At 40.0% G+C, this 17,798-nt stretch overlaps 1 protein-coding gene across 2 annotated transcripts in view; it reads left to right on the top strand.

Moving 5' to 3' along the window:
• The window catches only part of znf236 (zinc finger protein 236), a 68,980-nt gene that overhangs the window by 49,476 nt on the left and 1,706 nt on the right, over positions 1-17,798 (top strand). Inside the window, exons 27-31 of one of the 2 annotated variants that reach the window (XM_008285286.1) lie at positions 3,283-3,440; positions 3,647-3,775; positions 4,081-4,275; positions 7,591-7,720; positions 13,591-13,764. In XM_008285286.1, coding sequence (XP_008283508.1) covers positions 3,283-3,440; positions 3,647-3,775; positions 4,081-4,275; positions 7,591-7,720; positions 13,591-13,764 — 786 coding nt within the window. The remainder of the gene's footprint in view (positions 1-3,282; positions 3,441-3,646; positions 3,776-4,080; positions 4,276-7,590; positions 7,721-13,590; positions 13,765-17,798) is intronic. The other variant, XM_008285287.1, reaches the window with a different exon arrangement.

The following is a 17,798-nucleotide window of genomic DNA, read 5'->3' as shown; positions in this document are numbered from 1 at the left end:
ACTTCAGGACATTACTTATGGCCCAGCAAACAAACAGGGAGCACAGCTGTCTTGGTGCAAATATAACCACAGTAACTCACGCTGCTCCCACAGCTGATTAAACTGCCACCCGTTTAATGGAATGGGCATGAGCACTATGTGGAACATCCTTTTTTATACTTCTGCAGGCCATTGCAACAATTGCCATCATGTAAGGGAGGAGACATTCAGGCGGACCAGTTTCACTTCTCGCTGGTTATTATGATAATAAATCACATGGATGGAAGGACTGAGGTGTCTCTCCATCAAGGCGACTGAATACAAAGCCTTTTCTGTCGGTGACAGGTGGAGAATGAACAGTAGAGATTACCAAAACAGCAGTTATCTGTCAAACACAGAGTAGACCCGACAGCTGAATGAGTGTATGTAGTTCACTCTCCTGCTTAGCCGGTGCGAAAAGGAGAATGAATGATGACAGATGTGTAACTTAGGGTGAGATTCTTTCAGTGATGCAAAAGAAGCTTCCCTTGCCTTCAGTACCAGTGATAGATCCCTGGATAAAACTGAAGCGTTCACAGAGGGGTTCAGACATTCACTCAATCAATGCCCTTTTCATGAAATGGCATGGAGTCATCAAAGTGTATGTGGGAAGCGAAAATCGCTGCTAGAAAGGCTTTCAAGGCTGAGAAAACCTGCCCTGGTTCAACATCCTATAGAATTTGAAAAAAAAAAAAAAAAACCCCACAATGGGAATTCGACAGCAAATAATGGATTCAGCAAATTCTGGTATGTTACATGTGCTGTTTATAATGATCAGTTTACCACCGAAAGTGTCAGAATAATGGTTGTTATATTACACCCAGAGGTAGGCAAAAACAGGTTTCTTAAATTAATTTGGCTGTCAATTCTGCCAGCTGAAACAAAAGTTTATAATAGATTTGACCAGTTGTTGCCAAGTAGTGTTAATTTAACTATTCAAAGCTAACTTTACATCTTTGTCTCTAGCTGATGCTTTACGGTTTCCCCCTGACTTCTCTAGTGAAGAACCCTGCAAAATGTTCTTAAACATGTAAGTTCTGGTTTAATGCATTATATAGATTGTTACGATCCAGCCTCTAGGGTCAGCTGGATGTAACAAAAACCAGATGGAACTAGTTCAGGCAAGGCAATTTATTGCTTAATGAACAAAACAGAATGATGACAATACAAAAGAAGCTGGTGGATGTTGCTAAAAATCAAAGAACAGAGTGTCAAAAGCTAGCTAACAGAAAAGAAAACTAAACTCTTTAGCCAAAATTAAATCTGATAGCAACATCCACACATAACAAAAGAAACTAAAACAAACTAGTGCCTCAAAACACACAAACAAAAAAACACAAGACACGAGTAACTTATTTTCTGGGCAGCTGCTAATGGGAGTCATAGTCTTTACCAAGACTCTCTCAATCTCCCACACTGAATTAGCCGCTGCCAACAGACGTTACACTTCAACAAACACAAAAGACACAGACCAAGAGGCACCAGGGCGAACTGTTCACACTGAATCCCAGCCAGCCCTGACTGAGGGGTTGCTGGTTGGTTTTATAGCCAGCTGTGGTGATTGCTGGGATGTTGGAGGAGGGAACTGAGTGGTGGTCCAATCAGATGTGATTGGAGGCGGGGAGAACAAGGCTGAGAGTAGGTCGGGAGCTCCAGGGCAATCATTGCTGATGTCTGGCAGGTGTGGGTCTGGAGCAACGTCTTCAGCTGGGCCTTCACAGGCCATCTTCCCAAACAGCTGGCACAAGTCCACCACATATGACAGCACGAACACCATGGGCCGTAACATAGATGCTAAACAATGGTAAATGCTGGAAAAGTTTTGAAGTTAAGCATCACTCTATGATAGGTGGACCCTACAAAATAGTTTCTTTGTACCTGGAACTGCAGTGCACCAGAGATAAAACTGAGCCAGGCATGCTTGCAATTTAAGTTTCCACTCAGCTACTCTCATAAAAGACCTCCTGAGGGCACAGGAAGGTAGAAATGAGACATCAGGACCTTCATGTCCTTGGTTTTAATCTGACCTAAAGTCTGTCTTACATTCGATCCATCTTCTTTCCTTTTCTTGCTTCACTGAAGCACAAGCATGTATATGATGAACCCACATCTATCAGGCAGATTTACATTTAAGTCTAAAAAACTCTATTTGACATTTATGCACTTAATTATTATGCTTTCTGCGATACGAGCGTAAACGACTTATGGGATGTGATGTGAGCAAATGTGATTTATTTATTTATTTTTTTTGATTGGGAGATGGATTCCTGATTGCTCTGTTGACTGGTTTGCTCGTCACCTAGAAGCTCAATCCAATTTCCAGTCTCAACTCCCTCTCTCCTCATTACCCACCCCCCCTGCAATTCAAGTGAAAAACATTCCCACTGTGTGTTAGACAGAGGACATCTCCGCTTTTGTTGATTAGACTAAAGCATTCTTCTCACTCTGTATGCAAATACGGTCCAGCCTACGCTGACTGAGAAACTGTACCAAATTGGCCTTTTAATTAAAGTCAAATATTGACTAGTGTTGTTTGCCACATTATATAATAAAGATTTCTCCCTGACCCAACCTAATGAGCACGCCATTGTTTTTAAGTAGGAGAGCAGAATGGCAGTGCAGTCACATCAACAGATGCAAACCAAATTTCACGGTCATTTCGACTATCTCTTACCTGCAATCACTGGCCCATTGTTCAACTCACATTGTAACGGAGGAACCATTCAGCTTGGCGTGGAACGATTTTATTCAATAATTAAGACTAATAATAGACTAATAATAATTAACCTGTAAACCTTGCAATAAAGCCATCCTTCATTCTGAAAGGATTTCAAGCAGCCAAAGTCAGAAATATTCTGATACTATTAGTGGTAACCTAATACAGCTCTGCTAAGCTACTAGAGTGGTGAATTTATGCAAAGTAGTTAGAAAAGAATACTTTTAAACGGCGTAGTGTTTTCTTTGAATCTTTCCACTAACAATGGAAACTACTATATTAAGAGTAGTTATAGAATGTCACTATATTGAACCGCTATTGCTGAAAAAATAGCGCTAAAAACAGACCATCTCAGAGGTGTCCAGGTCACTACAGTCAGTTCTCATAGCCTGTTCAAGTTGTGGTGAAGAACACTGCGTTGTTTTTTTTTTTACATACAGTTTGTATACGTATGATTACATTTACAGCAGAGCGGCTACAGTTGTGGTTGAACCAGTATGAACCAGTATTATTGGTATCAACACTGTTGTCTGTTTTCCTCCTGTCAGTCACCAGCCTGCCAACTAGCACCACGCTGTCACACACTGCTGCATCCCAGAGTCTCGTGATGTCACCGGGAGGCGCGGCTAGCGACAGCAGCGTTACGCTAACCCTTGCCGACGCACAGCAAATGCTGGATGGCGTCACTCTAAACCTCAATGCACAGGTAAAAATGAAAAAAAAAAAAAAACACAGAACACGCAAACAAGCACATTTAGATCTGCAAAAGTGCAACATAATGAAAAACCATTATTGCAAATACATTACTTTATTACGGGTTTAAAGTCAATATTTCAAGACTGGAGGGTTGTTCGGCAGCCAGTAAGTACGTATTTCGTCGGCTGCCTTACCAGAGCACCTTTTGATCTTTAGGGTCAGACATTCCCGGCGGTACTGAATGACGCCAGCCTACCAGGACAGCCAGGAACCTCAGGCCAGCAGGTCATACTGGTCAGCCACCATTCCCAATCCACAAACGGAGTGTCCGACAATGGATATAATGTGAGTTTTGTGTGCTTAAGATGTATAGGATGGGAGCTGCCGTACAAAGTCAGCAGACTATTTAAATGCTCTAAACAGTGCAAAGATAATCTACTGTGATGGATCGCTTGTCTTAAGGAAATACGTGTCTACTAGGTGATATTTATACATAAATTAATGTGTCTGGAGGGTAAGAAAAAAAGAAAGACACATCCATCAAAAACTTCCAATTTCTGTGGTTTTCCTAAATTATCGAGATTGATTGGTGCAACAACCATTATGTACTGTAAGCTTAAGGGACCTGTGTGTCTTTGTATGTAATCCAGATTTCTGGCGATGGCCATAAGGGAGGAAAAGATCCACAGACAGAGACTGATAACCGGAACCAGTGCTTCTACTGTAATCAGGTGTGCCAGAACGCAAACACACTGCGACGCCACTGCAGGCAAGCTCACGGCAAAGACCGCTGTCATGTCTGCAGCCTCTGTAGGAAGGCCTTCAAGCGAGCTACACACCTGAAGGTAAGAGCGCAGGTAGACGCTGATGAAAAATGATTTCATGTTCAAGTCCCCGACAGCTTTTATTTCATGTTAATATCCATCTGTCTGTTGCGTCCTCTCGGGGTGATATATAAGTGAATATAAATGATGAATAAAGCTCTTCAGGTTTTATGAAAACAGCATATCGACTCTCATGACATAAATTTTAGTCATCGGTGACTCCACCTTTTAGGCTACCAATTGATTTGGGCAGTTGGCAAGAAAGGGTCAACATAACCAAGTGTGGTCTCACTATTTGAGGCAAGGGTAATTCATCCAGTGGCATTTCAGATAGACTCTTAAACTGTCACTCCTAACAACAAAACAAAACTCTTTAACCTAGAGGGCTTTTGCAGCCAAATTACAGAGAAGCACCGGTGCTTCCTTCTTTCCAGTGGCCCTTCTCATGCGGTTAAAACACTCGAGCACATATAATGGAGAGGAGAAGGAGAATATGGCTTTATATGCAAGCTCTTTACCCACCATATGTCACGTTTCTCCATAAAGGCCACTGTGCTGTAGGCTTTTGCGTTTGTAAATGTGCCTGAGCATGCAAAGCGGTAATTGTCTTTTATCAAAGTAATGATGCAGAGATTAGGTGGGAGAGAGAGAAAACTCTTCCCAGACTGCTCATTATTCTGCAACCACAGCTCTGATATTGACATTAGATTTTTTTTTTTTTTTTTTTCGAAGTCTTAGTGGTGGTGCTGTTATTTTTCATTCTGTTTTCCCATGGACAATAATTTTACCATTTAATTACAGCTGGGCAATCAAAAAGCATTACTTTATGATTTGGGAACACTGAGAGATATTTAATGACACGGTTTCATGCCTAATTGTGGCCGTTTCTGCTCGACAGGCAGTGCTAGATGGTTCTGTAATATAGAAGTAGTCAGATAAATTGCAGGCATACACTTTAAGATGTGTACAAGTTAGAGATCCAGGAAACTTTAAAGGTGTAGTGAAGGTTTTGTAAATATTCACTTGATACCACTCTTGCATTATGTCTGCACACAAGACACAAAGCTGCAGCAGCAGTCACTCAGCTTCACAGGGGAAACACAGCTTAGCTCCATCTAAAGACAACTAAATCAGCCTGAGGGCTCTCCTGGAGCTCAGCTAGAAACACATTAGATCTTGACTATTTAAGCCAATAAAAAAGTGCTGCTTTTTTTTTAGGTTAAAATGTGGTAACTGCAGCAGCTTCCTTGTATTTAGTGATATTAGAGTGAGATCTCCTTATCTAACTGTTGGTTTAAAAAAAAGCAATCAAGTGTATTTCACAAAACGTTGACCTATTACTTTGAGCCTTGGAGCCAGATGGACGCACTTTGCATTTAAATTCACATCTTTTCTTCTCGGCTGAATTGCTCTCGACAGCGAGGTGTAGCACAGATCAAACAAAACCGCGCTACCTGACCTTTCCAACAATGCTCGGTGCTTGTCTGTGTGGCCAGCAGTTACCCGGTTTGCCACTTCTGTAAGTAGGCCACTGTTTGTTAACACTTCGGTTAAAGAATAATGACATTTTTTGTGTACATATTTATTCCAATTTCTGTGTCTTACCGTATCCTATGTCATGTAAAAACTGAATCATATGACCTTAAAAATAAAGCGATACTTTGCTGCTCATAGGTGCATTATATTCTGTTGAAATAGGGAGAAAGGCAGAATATTTCCAGCATCTCTTTCCTTGAGAGATGCAAAAGACCACTCTTAATATTGTATAAATGTGAACACAAAACTCATTCTGAATAGTGGGACAAGTTTAATCTTTGATAGTTTTTCCAGAGCATGCAAGAAATGCTAAATATTGTTTTCCTAACACATTCAGCAGTAGTTGAGGTTGTTTCCACTGCCATGGTTATGACTTTGCCAGATTTCAGAGAATCTCCTCTACACAACTGTTTAAACATTTAAAAACATAAAAATTTCATTATACTAAATATTTTTTCCTGTGATATAAAGGCTAATATAAACATGTCTGCTAATACTATCATATCAAACGATGGCAGATCTAGATAACCTAGTCTTTTCTGGAACACAGCATACTGACCTGTCCTTCAAAATGGCAAAGATAAGAGTGTGTTTGAAGTGTTGTAGAGGTGAAACTGAAATTAAAAATAGCCAGGGGCTCATTGGGTTAGACTCAGAGTCAAATTTAATAATTGAATAAGTTTTCTCTTTGTTTGTTTACTCCCCTTTGCCATGACCTTGACATGTGTTAGCTACGGATTTGTTAACACAAAGTGTTTTTCATTTTTGGTTGTGTAATTAAAAATATCTGTTTTTTATTCAAATTTATATTTTTTCCAAACTTACCCAAGGCGGTTTTAATAAAACACCGCTCTGCAATTAACCAAACGCCCTCTACTCTTTACAGCCTCATAAACGTGATGCATTTACAGCATTTTTGTCCTTTTTCCGCTCAACATTCTTATGTAATTGTTTCGCATTCGCTTTCCTTTGGGCAGGTCTGCTTTGAGCTGCCATATATTTTTGCTTGAATGCAGCTCAGTGCTGCAGATTCACTTCTCCCATTAGTATTCTGGGTACATATCACGACTCTTTCAGCTCTTCACCAAGCTCGCTCTGTTCGCAGCGCCAAGGACCGATGTTCTTATCAGTTTTAGCAATTTCCAAAATCATTTTCTCATTAGAGGAAAGAACAAAATAGATAATATGCGAACCAGTGTAGTGTGGTGTTGCTGCCAGATTCTCATTTTGAGAAGTTGATGGGGAAAGTGGTCTCATTAAACATTATCAGACATTCCCTTATTCAAATCATTTACATTAAAGAGACCAAGCAAATGACTGTTGACCACAATTTCTTTAACAATCGATACATTTCAGATTTGAAGATGTACCTCTATGTTTTCAGCCTGTATTGTTGGGTTTCTCACATTATGCAACAAAATGGTGCCATAGTACTAAACATGGGTAAATATGTTGTTCAATTCTATAGCTGGCCAATAAGTAACAAGAAACTGCAGTAGAGGTATGTTTGAGAAATTTAGAAACAGTGATCACATTAATTTTTCCTCTTCATAACTGTTTATTAAGAAAATATGGCTCCCTACACTCACTGAGTACTTCATTCCTCACACCACACCAAAGACTGGACATGAATTCCCCAAAATGTCTTCAACATTTCTTTGAGATTCTGCTCCAACACCTGCATCACATAATTTCTTCAGATTCGTCATCATTCATGCTGCAGATCTCCACATTTTATGAGAGGGATTTTGTGTACTAGACTGTAACAGCGAAATAAATAGTTTCGACCTCTCTCCACAGGAACACGAGCGGGTGCACCAGCCGGGCCCGTCACCCAGCTCCCAGAAACCCAGAGTCTTTAACTGTTCGTCCTGCGCCAAGGCTTTTGCGAAGCGAAGCCAGCTGGAGAGACACAATCGAACGCACACAGGTAATAGGATTCTGAAACAAATTAGCACGGTGGATTTTGTAAGAAAAATTTCAGCATCATGATTCAAGTTACAATAAAATCCATCAGTTTAAAAAAAATGATCTTACACTACCTATGATGAACTGAAGTGGGTTTTAAATAGGTATTGTTGTTGACCTGTCCGGTCTACAGCTTTTATCATTTCACAGTTTAGACTTTGCTTGTTGTATTTCCCTTTTCTTAATTGCTAGTCTTGTTGAATCTTAAATTTCGTTTACTCTTTCCGGTGACTTTTTCCGATCTCAATGCTAATTTGAGAGCATTGATTGTTTAGGACCTTGGTTTTCTTTTGTGTTGTTGTTTCATCTGTCTTTTTTGTCTTCTGCTTCATGTTGGTTTGATTCCTGTGTATTTTTTCCCCCACAATTTAAATGAAATAATGTGGCTCCTGATGCATTAGTGATTGTTTTTTTTAGCTTGGGGCCTATATCCCATGATAGCACCAGGGGTGTGTGATCAGACAGGTAGAATCTTTGTCTTCTATCCTTTGTAGCTTTGCTTTGGGATAAAAAAAAGAAGATACATTCGAGAATAGGGTGGTTGTATGAATAAAAAGTTAAATATCTAATTTGCTCCTGTAAATGTCTCCCATCAACAGGTGTTTAAGGTTTAGAGGTAGGTTGTTTGTGAGAGACATAACATAGTTAAAATTCCCCCCCAGCAGCAAGACACCTGAGCTGCGTTGTAATCTTGTTATAGATTGAACTAATCAAGTGAGAATTATCCTCATATGACACATCAATAAACAAACGTGTATTCCCACAGTGGATCCATTTATCAGAATAAATCTCCTCTCAGAGTCTTTGTGGACTACGACAGGAGTGAAATTGACCTGTCTATGTATCAAAATTGATGCTCCTGTCTGCTGCGATGAATGAAATAATTTATCTGCTCAGGAACTTTATTATCTCTCATGCACTCTTTCCGACAAATAGGACTCCTGCAAATACACTACTACAAATGTTTTCTTTTTTAACCTGATGGAGAATTTTCTTCCTCTTTGTGGGACTGTGGAGACCTGTAGGTGTTAACCTTAAGTGGTACCAACGGTAGATTTGGGAAGAATATAAATGTTACCCTTGAGTGAAGGGATGAAGGGGAGAGGCAGATATAGAGGCGCTAGATAGGAGTGGAACCTGGTGAACAGCGTCATAGTCAAACTAAATAAAAATGATAAGTTATCTCGATCAAATGCTGCTCTGTACAAACGTTTGCATGCACCAGCGCATTCAGGGGCATCCGTACAGTGCCAAGACTCACCACATAGGTTCCACATAGCTTTCGTTTCAAATAATCGACATAAACGAGCTGAAAGTGAGAAATAAAGATGCTCAGATTGTCCGTACAGATTAGTAAGTGGAAAGCTACAAATGGTCAGTTGATTCTATATCTCAGTTGTTGGGATGGTCTTTTTCCTTCCGTAGTCCATGACTCTGGTACCAATCGCCTTCTTCTCGTTGTTGTGGGAGATGTCAAATCTGCCAGGATGGCCGTGGTGTTTCCATCATTGTGTAATTTTGCAATGATCACTTGTCTCCTAGTTTTGTCAGTGTCTGGCTGAGAGCTTGCATTATACAGTTGTGAACATTTTCATGCTCTTGTAAAGACCGTGTGTGTCATGCAGTCTTGAGTTTCAGTGACTCCTATAACTCCTAACTTCTGTGATGGAATCTTTAAAACACATGAGAGTCACAGAAAACAATCGTGCATTTTTGTTCTTTTAGAAATTTCTTGTAGGTCGTCTAGAAATATGACAAAATCTTCTGGATCCAAAATATACATACAGCAATATGAATACAGCTTCATCTGGCTGTGTTGACGTTCCTTACTCAACAGCTTTCATGACATCAATGTCTGCATGGATTGCGGTTTTATTGTTAGTAATTTATGCTGCCACTCCTTTTCCCCCCTCTATCTTTACAGATTTAAAATCATCCGCTAAAGCACTCTAGAGCTCTTATCTAATTACAGAAGATATGTTCTTTCTTGAGTAGAGGATATCAGCTTTGATCAATACAGTGCACCTGGTCGGTCTTTCTACGGGTAGAAGTGGATCAACTAAACTCCTCACCAAGGAGAAGTTGGGCGTTGCATTTCATAGTGTATTGAATTCATATTGTCACTCACATTTCTTTTTATTTTAGTGACCTTCAGCCACACTTCATGTTGCTAGAGCTAGGCTTTGCTAGTTTTGCGCGCAGTTTAAAACTCATTATTCAGATTGCAAAGTAGCAGAAATTCTGCAGGAGATCTGAAAAGATAGAACTTACTTTGTAGGTAATGTGCGTTTCGATGGCAACATTTGCTAACATATTAATCTTGCTTTCATAAGAGAGGGGGTTGATCAGGATTGTCTGGAAGATAATAAAGAGCGGGTACACATGGTAATAACACTGCTGTGAAAAATAGAATCACCAAATAGAAACACACCTTTGAAAAGTGAATCTATAAGAAAAATATATACATAAAATTGAATACAAATAACTCTGACTTTTAAACATTAACATGTTTCTCAACTTATTTGTTTACCTTGTGTGCTATTTAGTGACATAACTATTTATTTCTTAGTCTTTTTTGATTGGTTTAATATTGAACACAACAGGGTTTCATGACTGCATATGTTATTATGGATATTAATGTGAGATTTGAGGATGTGTGAGTGAAGAGAGCATTTAAACACACATGGAAACATGAAGGTCAAATCTGTTTTTCACTGCTGTGTGAGTGTGTTTCATTATGGGTGTATATTATAAGTAGAATAAGAAATTCCAGAGTGGATTATTACATTAACATACTGATGGTAAGATACTGAAAAAACCATGAGAGCTGTTATAGTCCTGTTTAAAATTGCGCTTTTTTTCTGGAAAACATCCTCCCTACATAAAGAGATTATTGACTGTGAAATGGTGGAAATTTCTCCAGATTAACAATACTAAAACTAAAACTCCTTGTCAAAAGAAATGTGCACAGATAAGGTAATATTTAGCAGCTATCAGCATCCCTTTCCAGATCGGCTAATTCATACATTTATACAGACACAGCTAATAAGCAGATAAATGCCTTGAACGCCTCATCTCTGTGAAATCATAAGCACCCAGACATGATTATCAGCCTTCAGTGTAGATAAAGAAACAGTTCTGTTGGCGTATTATCATTTCAATAGACTCATTTGAATAATGTTGGGGGGGGTTCTGATTGGGCCTCTTCATTCATTTCACAACCTCATGCTGTCAGTTTTTCCAGATTTGTCCCTAAGCAAAGAGTTACAAGGACAAAATCGTCAATTTTTCTTCTGCAGCTGTTTGTTCTCTCGTGTGTAGGACTGTAGTTTAAAGAACATGCATGTAATGACGAGGCCTGACAAGGAAAAGTGACTGTGGTGGTGGAGCCCTATATTCGTCCTTTTGAACAGGAACTAAGTTATTTCCTGCAGAGAATATGTGTCCCTACTTTGTCTTTGTTTAATTTGAGAAGATATAAACAACTCTTTGCTTGGGGGAATGAAATTTGATGTATAAAAATAGCTCTTAACAACACAACATCAGCAGCTGACGTTTTTACTGCTGTTTTGTTTTTCTCAACAGGACAAATAAGAATATGTGAGAAAACTCATATATACTTCAATATGTTGTAGGTTATGAGTTTACCATTTGTTCTGATGAAACTAGATAACATGTTCCTTCAGATAACATTACATGAAAAAATAGAAATGACCCCAAAAGGCATTAGAATTCATTTTATACTCAAAATATAACCCCGACCTTCAGAATACTGTGTGCTATTTACTGCATATTATGTTTGGTTACTGTTTTGACACCAACAAAACTGATGACGGATGAGAGGTGTCAGGACGTGCATGATTGGCTAAACAATTTCTTGGGGTTGGTGAAGGTTGCCCACCTTAATATATTATTATATTAAAGATAGAAACTGTGATTCTAGAGAAAGATTACAGAATTGAACTAAATAGTTCTGTAACTTGCATATTTACATATTTAGTTAACATGAGTCAGACTTACTGACCCTTTCACCCCATCTTCCCTCTTCCTTCCTTCCCCCTCTGTCCTGTGCATGACCTTAAACATGCTCAACACACTGTAGTTGTGTCGTGTGGATCGATGTGACAAATCAAGACTTTTAAGGTCTCACACCGGCGCACTTACTACAACTATGTGCACAGTGAAGCTCACTTCACAGCTGCTCATTTACATTTATTATAAAATAGCAGGATCCATACACGGCTTTGGTTCATGTTTTTATGAGTAAATCAGTGTTTTCTCCTGAACTGCAGCACAATTTAACACCTGCGTTGTGTACAGCTGTGTGTGAGAGAGAATGTGGAAATGTGCCTGGATAAGAAGCGCTTTAGTTAAATCTGTCTTGAATATACTCGCCCTATTTGGAGAAATCACACAGTCCCTCCAGCCTCCTCTGATGCCACTTTTTTTTTTTAAATTGGCACAAAAAGGGAATTAAATTAGTGTCTAACCGAGTTGCTGAGAGTAAATTTGTCTCGTTCACTATCCCACTTTTGTCCAGAAAAGCTTCCCAATTTACCAAAAGACAACATAATAGGCCACATTCTTTCACTCCACCCTGTCAGCAGGATGTTCCTTTCCACTTTATATGATGCTATATATAACATCGCTTGAATTAAGAAGTTAGGACCTGTAGGAAACTGACCCGGGCAAAGCAATAATAGTGACAAATAATGGGAGCCCTCTCTTAAACTAACACATACCTCCTCTCTATGTGCTGGCCATTTCCTGATACAGTGTTAATTAACCGACACAAGACTGACAGATAAATCAAATGCAGACCTCCCAGATACATCTGTTTTTATCTTATCCCAAACGCTCTCATTTTCACTCAAAAACTTTTCAAAAAACAATCTCTCCCAAGCCTTTGTTTGCCATATTTGGAGTTATGCTCGAGCCAAGTTCCCAGTATGAATAAGAGACACTGTGTTTCTTAATATGAGACTAAATTAAATACACAGTCAGAGGGAATATACAATATGAGATAAGGATCTGAACATTTTTTTATTTCTGTTTTTCTACTATACTACAAGGGCTTATACGCGTCTTTTAACAAAGACGACCAAGAGGACAGTGGTATAAGGACTCCCTTTTAACTTCTTTATCTTCTTCCTACAGTCTGCATTATCTGTCCATTGCTATAACTTGTCATTTGTCCTCGTATGAGACGACATATACGAGTACGTCTGTTGCATGTCTGCCATTCTACATGCACAGTTAAGAACTCTTTAACTCTTTTAAAATGTAATGAAAAGATACAACCAGACTCACAAATGACATCAAGGAGAAAGCTGAAGAGCCAGAGGGGGGAGGAAATCGCAAAGTATCTGAAACGGACAATAGCTTGGGTTTATACTCTGTGGATCTATGTCAGTATATGTCTGCTGACGCAAATATACCTGACTTTCCTTGATAGGAGAAGAAAATGCACCTGAACATTGTGGGGCTCAAGTAACTTAGATTAAACAGTAAACTTGTGTCACTGTAGTTTTGTTTTTAATTATTTTTGTGTCATTACATATCCTCAGGGTCTGATAATCTGAGCTGAGGTGCCATTTATTTACACTAATAACAGTACAAACCAGTATATATACATACCACGAACATTTATATAAACAATATCAGCTGATATATCAAACTTTCACATTCCTGAAAATCTGCATCTGCTCCAAAACTCCAGTATGAGTCTGGCTCTTATCACAGTTATTCAGGCATCGGTATAATAATGTGTAAAAACATTAAATGCAGCATCATTGCATGTTAATTCAGCCCCTGGTCTGTGTTTTGTTGCAGGCGAGCGGCCCTTCAAGTGCAGCCAGTGCGACAAGGCCTTCAACCAGAAGAGCGCTCTGCAAGTCCACATGGTCAAGCACACTGGAAAGAAGCCTTTCAAGTGTGAGGTGTGCAGCATCAGGTTTACCCAGAAGAGCAACATGAAACATCACATGAAAAGATCCCACGGCTACGGTGAGCAGCTGGGCAGCATCACGCCAACAAACACAAACACTCGCAGGCAGCTGTTTGTGCAGCTGGGCAATGAAAGAGAGTCATACTCTCCCTCTATTGTCTCTCTGTCAATCTGCTCCACTTTCAGGAACAGTATTTGCAAGAGTATTGGGGTAGATGTTGCAGTGAAGTTGGTTCTTCCCACTTTGTGACAGTTTTGCGGGGGTGTGTGTCGCACATGGCCACATTTTCTATATTACGTTTGTACAGCAGGGAATGTTAAAAAAGGTCTGCGAGCACTTCAGGCTGCTGAGAGGCATCACCGGCGCGCCCACCTGCAGAGCGCTAAACCATCTCTCAGTCTCAAGTTTCGCTCCTGCGACTCTTCACCTAATGATCAATAGATTAGTTCAGAAAGAACCTTTTCGGTGGCAGCATTCAGTCACCCCCGCACTCATCACTCTCTCGCCTCCGTCCTGTAGGCTCAGGAACGCCTAAGAGCCGACAGGTTCGTCAGCTTTATTCTCTCGAAGCTTCATCTTCAATATCAGCGGGCGCATGTCGTGAATAGTAATTTATTATCTCTGCCTGACAGCCGCGGTTACGGTTCAGGATGCGGCTGCCCTTGGGTTAACGTCAGCCAAGAGCCTGACTGACGCACACATATACACATTGCTATTCATTTCAGTCAAACATCCCATCTTGGGACGTGACACACTCTCATTGAAGATGACCTGAGGGGGAGGACTGTGCTGATGGACTACAACTTGAAAACCAACTACACACTAACTGTCTTTTCACATTCCTCCAGCTCAGTGGGTATAAATAATTTAAAAAGTCATGTCTGAAACTGTGTCCTCATGAGGGGGATAAGGCCCGGAGTCCAAAAAGGTTGCAACACACTCAGTCGAGACTTTCAATGTATCTCATCTCAGAAGAGCTGCGAAAATTGAAGAAATATGTTTCACAAATTTATTTAAAAAACACTAGAGAAGACATTCGCTATTAAATATGTGCCATTAGTATGACAACACAGACACAAATCAGCTGTAGGTGAGTTTGTTTTTGGATTTAAGATCAGACCCAGTGTGTGCAGACCACGTTTAAAGCTCCCAGATTTGACGGGGATTTAAAGACAACCTGCGGCTTGTTTTTTTGTGTGATGGAAGTCTGGCTTCCGATTGATTCTGCCATGCCAAGATTCCCATCAACATCATTTCGCTAGAAAAGCAAATACATGTTTGAGGCCTCTGAGGAAGCAAGTGAGTGAGGTGAACTACAAATGTGAGATAAAAAGTTTCAGGCAATATAATGCCACATAATATGACAAGTTACAGAGAAGGGGCCTTGAAATGATGGTGTGTTTGAGTTATCTTAGTGTGACAGTTTGATGGATTTTCATTTATCTTTTTACAGACACTAGAGGATGAAGCTATTGACTGTGGCAATTCCTTGATTTTGTTTTTCTCTAGAGGTTGAAAATTCATGAGCTTTTATTGAAATATTTTTGTATATTGTTCCAGCATTTGGCACAGAATGAAAAATGAAATGTCTCAACCAGCATCGGAGAAGTTGATGAAATTTCATGTTTCTCTTAGAATGAATTAGACTTACATTAGCAAGCCTAACTTTTTCCTGTAACACTGCCATCAGCTCAGAATTTCAGTTTCTCCAATACTTCAGTTTATGACCAAATATCTGCAAAAACAGTGGCACCCCCATTAGCCTCAGCTGTGTTTTCTGACTTTGTGCTAATTAGCAAATGTTAGCATGCTTAAACTGTTGCATGAACTAACATTCTGAACATGATACGCCTGCGAAACATCGTACAGTTTGCATCGTTATTGTGAAGGTTTGAGCTTATTTGGCTGATGTGAGGCCTGAAAATGGAAGCCAATGCAAAAAAAACTGCTCTTCCTCGAATGGTCAAGATGAGCAAATGAGCTAATGTTAGCATGGCCGTGCTTAAATGCAGCCTCACTTGAGTTGCTTGGAATAGTGGCCTGTTACATACTTGCAAATCTAAATGGAATAATTCTTCTGACCTACAAATGCGGCCAAAATTGTTGGTCACCCTCAATTTTCTCTGAAACCACAATTTTCTCTGAAATGAGCTGAAACTGACCAAAGCCATCAGCGTCTACTCCTCTCCGTTCCGCATTTAGCCTGAAAGTAGAGCCGCTTTTGATGTTACATTGTATTTTGAATAATACAACACAAGGAAAAAAAAGTACTCTTTAACTCGATATTGTGCAGCACATCTTTTTTTTTTGAAGCAATTGCTGCAATCAGATGCTTTTCGTCACTGCTAATGAGACTTTGACACTTCTCAGCTGGCCACTTGGCCCATTTTCTTGAGCGCAAACTGCTCCAGTGTGCCTTCTTCCTGCTGTGAGTTTCAGCTTTTTCTACAGATGCTCAAGTAGATTAAAAACAGGGCTCATAGCAGGTCACTTCAGAATAGTTTTTTTCCTCTGTCTTTTCTGGGGTGCATTTATGTTTGGGCCCATTATTCTGTTGAAGTACTATGACCTGTGGCTGCGACAGAGCTTTCTGGTAGCGGGCAGCATGTTTCGCTCCGGAACGCCTTAATAATCCTCAGATTTCGTTGTACCCCGCATAGATTCAAAGCACCCTGTGCCCCAGGCAGCCAAACAGCCGCATAACACACCTGAGCCTCCTCCATATTCACAGTGGGGAGACTTTTCCTTTTTGTGAAAGCTTCATTTTCTTTCCTCTGCGAACACGGAGCTCATGTGTGTCCGGAGCACATTCTCAGAGTAACACTGTGACTTGATTTTTTTTTTTTGAAAGTGGAGTCTTCCTAAGTTCACAAAACCCTTTGTCATTGAGAAAGTGTGTCCAGAGACTATTTTTATCAATTAATTGTGTTTTGTTTTCCCGTCTTGCTGCACCATTCAACTGTTCTCCTGTTTCTTCTGCTATCGATTTTCCTCTCGTGGCAACATCCAGGGACCTTTAACTTCCTAATGATGTTTTCAGGTGCAGTCAAGGGAACACCAGGCTGCTCGGCCATCCTTTTGTAGTCTTCACCTTGACTGTTTGCTCTCCTTTCCTTCCAGTCATCTGTGTTCGGTGCACTTGGTGTTACTACACAGCCCAGGGAGGACTTGTGCTAATAATAATTTCAGCTGCAGTCAGAGGAACATCAGGTTGTTCAGAGATAGCTTGGCAGCCTTGACCTTAAACATGCTTGTCTATTATTTTCCTCCTTATCTCCTCAGACAGCTCTGTCTTGTCTGTGTGGTGCACAGAATGAAGCCAAACAGCACAGTGAAGACTTTTTGTCTCTTTAATGAAGCTAAATGCTCCTTTGAGGCTAATTGAAAACTGCTTAAAACATCAATACAATCTTCGTATTTATTACCGTTTCTGAGGAGTACCAGTAATATTCTCTCAGCCATTTTAGAAGAATGAGCAAGAATTGAGCTCTTTGCTTTATTGGAGGGCAAATCAAAGGCGAGCAATTGAGCATTTTATTCTTTTAATTTTTCATTTCAACCTTTTTCATAAAGATTGGAGTGAGGTGAGTTATCAGGACCTTTTGGCCACACGTCTAACACTCAGATGCCACTAAGAAGACCTAGTGTTTGCTTTCCTGTAGCACGTCGCCGTTCCAGAAGCAGTGGCACGGCGTGTTACACAACAGTGTCGACGTCTAGTGTGTCGTGTTCTGCCTTCCCAGCTTCCCCTTTCACACAATGTCTATTCTGCAGCAGCAACAATGCCTCCATATTCCATCTCCACACCTCACAAACAGACCATCGATGCGGAATAAAGGCACCACACCTTGAACACGCTGTGTCGCTACATGTCCCGCTATTTGTCATCTTTTAGACTCTCTGGAAGTATTTTGCTCTGTTTGTGTTCTTTGCTCTGTCCTTTGAACACATTTTGTCACTTTGAAATTAAAAAAATTCTAATAGCATTTTAAAAAGGGAAGCTATAAAGACATATGTGGGCAAATTTAACGCCTCCACCTTTGCTGCATGTAGCAAGCTTATAATAGTCATTGTGTTTGTTTGTTAAGTGGA

Source organism: Stegastes partitus, unplaced genomic scaffold (assembly GCF_000690725.1).
Source record: "Stegastes partitus isolate 25-593 unplaced genomic scaffold, Stegastes_partitus-1.0.2 Scaffold394, whole genome shotgun sequence".
NCBI classification, from domain to species: domain Eukaryota; kingdom Metazoa; phylum Chordata; class Actinopteri; family Pomacentridae; genus Stegastes; species Stegastes partitus.
The sequence above is the reverse complement of the archived record's forward strand: the minus strand, read 5'-3'. Positions and strand labels throughout refer to the sequence as shown.